General features: G+C 38.7%; 1 protein-coding gene across 1 annotated transcript in view; it reads right to left on the bottom strand.

Moving 5' to 3' along the window:
* Nucleotides 1–2,215: 2,215 nt before the first annotated feature.
* Nucleotides 2,216–2,500, bottom strand: part of LOC125034098 — a 98,383-nt gene continuing 98,098 nt past the window's right edge. The window contains exon 6 of the mRNA XM_047625739.1: nucleotides 2,216–2,242. Coding sequence (XP_047481695.1) covers nucleotides 2,216–2,242 — 27 coding nt within the window. The remainder of the gene's footprint in view (nucleotides 2,243–2,500) is intronic.

The following is a 2,500-nucleotide window of genomic DNA, read 5'->3' on the forward strand; positions in this document are numbered from 1 at the left end:
TCCCTCCCTCCAATCCCCTCTCCATCTCCTCCCTCCATCCCTCCTCTCCATTCCCTCCCCCCCCTCCCTCCCTCCCCCCTCTCCATTCCCTCCCTCCCTCCTCTCCATTCCCTCCCTCTCTCCTTCCATTCCCTCCTCTCCACATCCCTTCCTTCCCTCCATCCTCCCTCCCGCCCACTTCCCTCTGCTTATGACGTGTCGAGGAAGCTTTTGTTGTCGGAGTAAAGGCTTCAGATGAAACATGAATGAAAATGAGGGCAAAGTGATGGAGACGGAGATTTGAATGGTGTGATTGTATGTTAGCGAGAACGAGCGTATGTGTTGTTTGGGTTATGAAGACTACTGTTTATGAAAAAAAAGAATAAAAAAATAGTGTAAAGTATTGGAGACGGAGATTTGACCGAGCGAGAACGAGCGTGTGTGTTGTTTGGGAGTTAAGGACTGCGGTTTATGAAGAGAGAGAGAGAGAGAGAGAGAGAGAGAGAGAGAGAGAGAGAGAGAGAGAGAGAGAGAGAGAGAGAGAGAGAGAGAGAGAGAGAGAGAGAGAGAGAGAGAGAAGTTACATGTGCGAACGAATTACTGTTATGATTTTGAGAATTCGGAGCTAATGAGAGACAGAAATAATAGAGTAGTAGTTTCCTTCAAAATGAGTGTGAGTCTTTCTCACAGCTCTACCTCAGATTTCGAATCGGTCGAGGAATTTATATCAGGAACAGCATAACCCACGAACAGTCGGCGTCCAGTACTCAGAGACCTTCTGACTTAACTAGTCGGGAACCACCACCACCGACAGCTTCAGACTTGCTTCAGACTGCTTCCCGACACCCGACCAATCGGCGAGAGGACGAAGGACGGCCTCGAAATATGAAGGGACTAGATCGGTCGTAATTTATCGGGAATAGGTCCGAATACACCTAAGTGTGAATGGGTCTTTAGTGTGTATTGTGTGTGGAGTATTGTGTTTGTTGTATGAGGATGGTAGTTATAAAGATAATGATAGTGATAATGCTAAAGATAATGATGAGGAAAATAATGATAGTGATTATAGGATAATAATAATGATAATAAGGATAATAAGGATAAGGACAAAATAATAATAAGGATAAAAAATAGGGTAATTCCATATGAAACCAACAAATTGAAAACAAAAATGTCCCCATACAATGTGTGAATCTGTCCACATTTCATGAACTTATTTCCCATGGTAAGAAAAGACTATGGCTCAAATTACAGTTTAATATCTGTAATGGGGACCGAGAAATCAGTTTCTAAAGCTTTTCCTTGTTCCGCCCTAACTCCAACCCCCAAAAACAGTAAAACATTAATAACTTTTTGTTCTGATTGTTCCATTGAATCCAGATAGCTCATTTTAAAACTCTTTTCAAGCTCTGTTCAAATAGGACAGGTTCTCCTAAATATCCTACATGACAAAAAAAACAATCTTGAAAAAAATCAGTTTTATTCGCTTCCTGTGAATTAGTACCTCTCCCCCTGAGGCAAATTTTATATCAAAAGCTTCCTTAATGTATAGATAACCATGACACAAATCTATAGAGTGGGCCCATGGGAGAAGCTTTATCAAAATTAGGTATATTCAGGACATATAGGTTAGTTGCTTTGGTATGGAATTACCCAATAATTATAATAATCATAATAGTAAAATGATAATGCCGATGGTGATGATAATAGTTGAACAATAATAATAACAGAATCATGATAAAAAATATATGAAAATATCATGTTATGGTAATCACAGTCATGATAATGGGATAGAGAGAGATAGAGGGAGAAGAAGAAAAATAAAAATAAAAATAATAATAATAATAATAATAATAAGAAGAGAGAGAAGGGAGGAGAGAGAAAGAGAAAGAGTAGGGAGGCAAGAGAGAGAAGAAGAGGAAGAAGAAAAAGAAGAAAGAGAGAGAGAGAGAGAGAGAGAGAGAGAGAGAGAGAGAGAGAGAGAGAGAGAGAGGGGGGGGAGAAGAAATAAAGGAAGACGAGATAGAAAAAGAGAAAGAAAAAGAAAAAGAAAAAGAAAAAGAAAAAGAAGAAGAAAGAGAGAAAAAAAGAAAGAAAGACAGATATACGGAATAAGAAAGGAATAGAAAATGAGAGAAAAGCAATATCGACTACGCACTGTGAACAATGGATCTGACAGTAATTGATCGGCGAAAATTACCTCAGTTTAATTCCATGTTTTCATTTTATAACACAATTATATTCTTCGTGGAATCGACCACACCTAAAACACCCAATTAAATATTGCAGAAAAATATTAATCCACGATTTTTTTTCTTTCTCTCTCTTCATTTCCGCACGAATCTGGAATTACTACATCGTGAACTAAATAATAATAATAAAAAAATAGTCATCAATTTTCATGTTCTTTAATTATAAGTGAACTTCCAGTAAAATCTCCACCCCCCCTTCACGTCCACACAAAGCGTGATAAAACGCCATCCTTAACCTCAACCGTGAGATCCCGACCCCCTACCCGTGA

This window comes from Penaeus chinensis, chromosome 17 (assembly GCF_019202785.1).
Source record: "Penaeus chinensis breed Huanghai No. 1 chromosome 17, ASM1920278v2, whole genome shotgun sequence".
NCBI classification, from domain to species: Eukaryota; Metazoa; Arthropoda; class Malacostraca; order Decapoda; family Penaeidae; genus Penaeus; species Penaeus chinensis.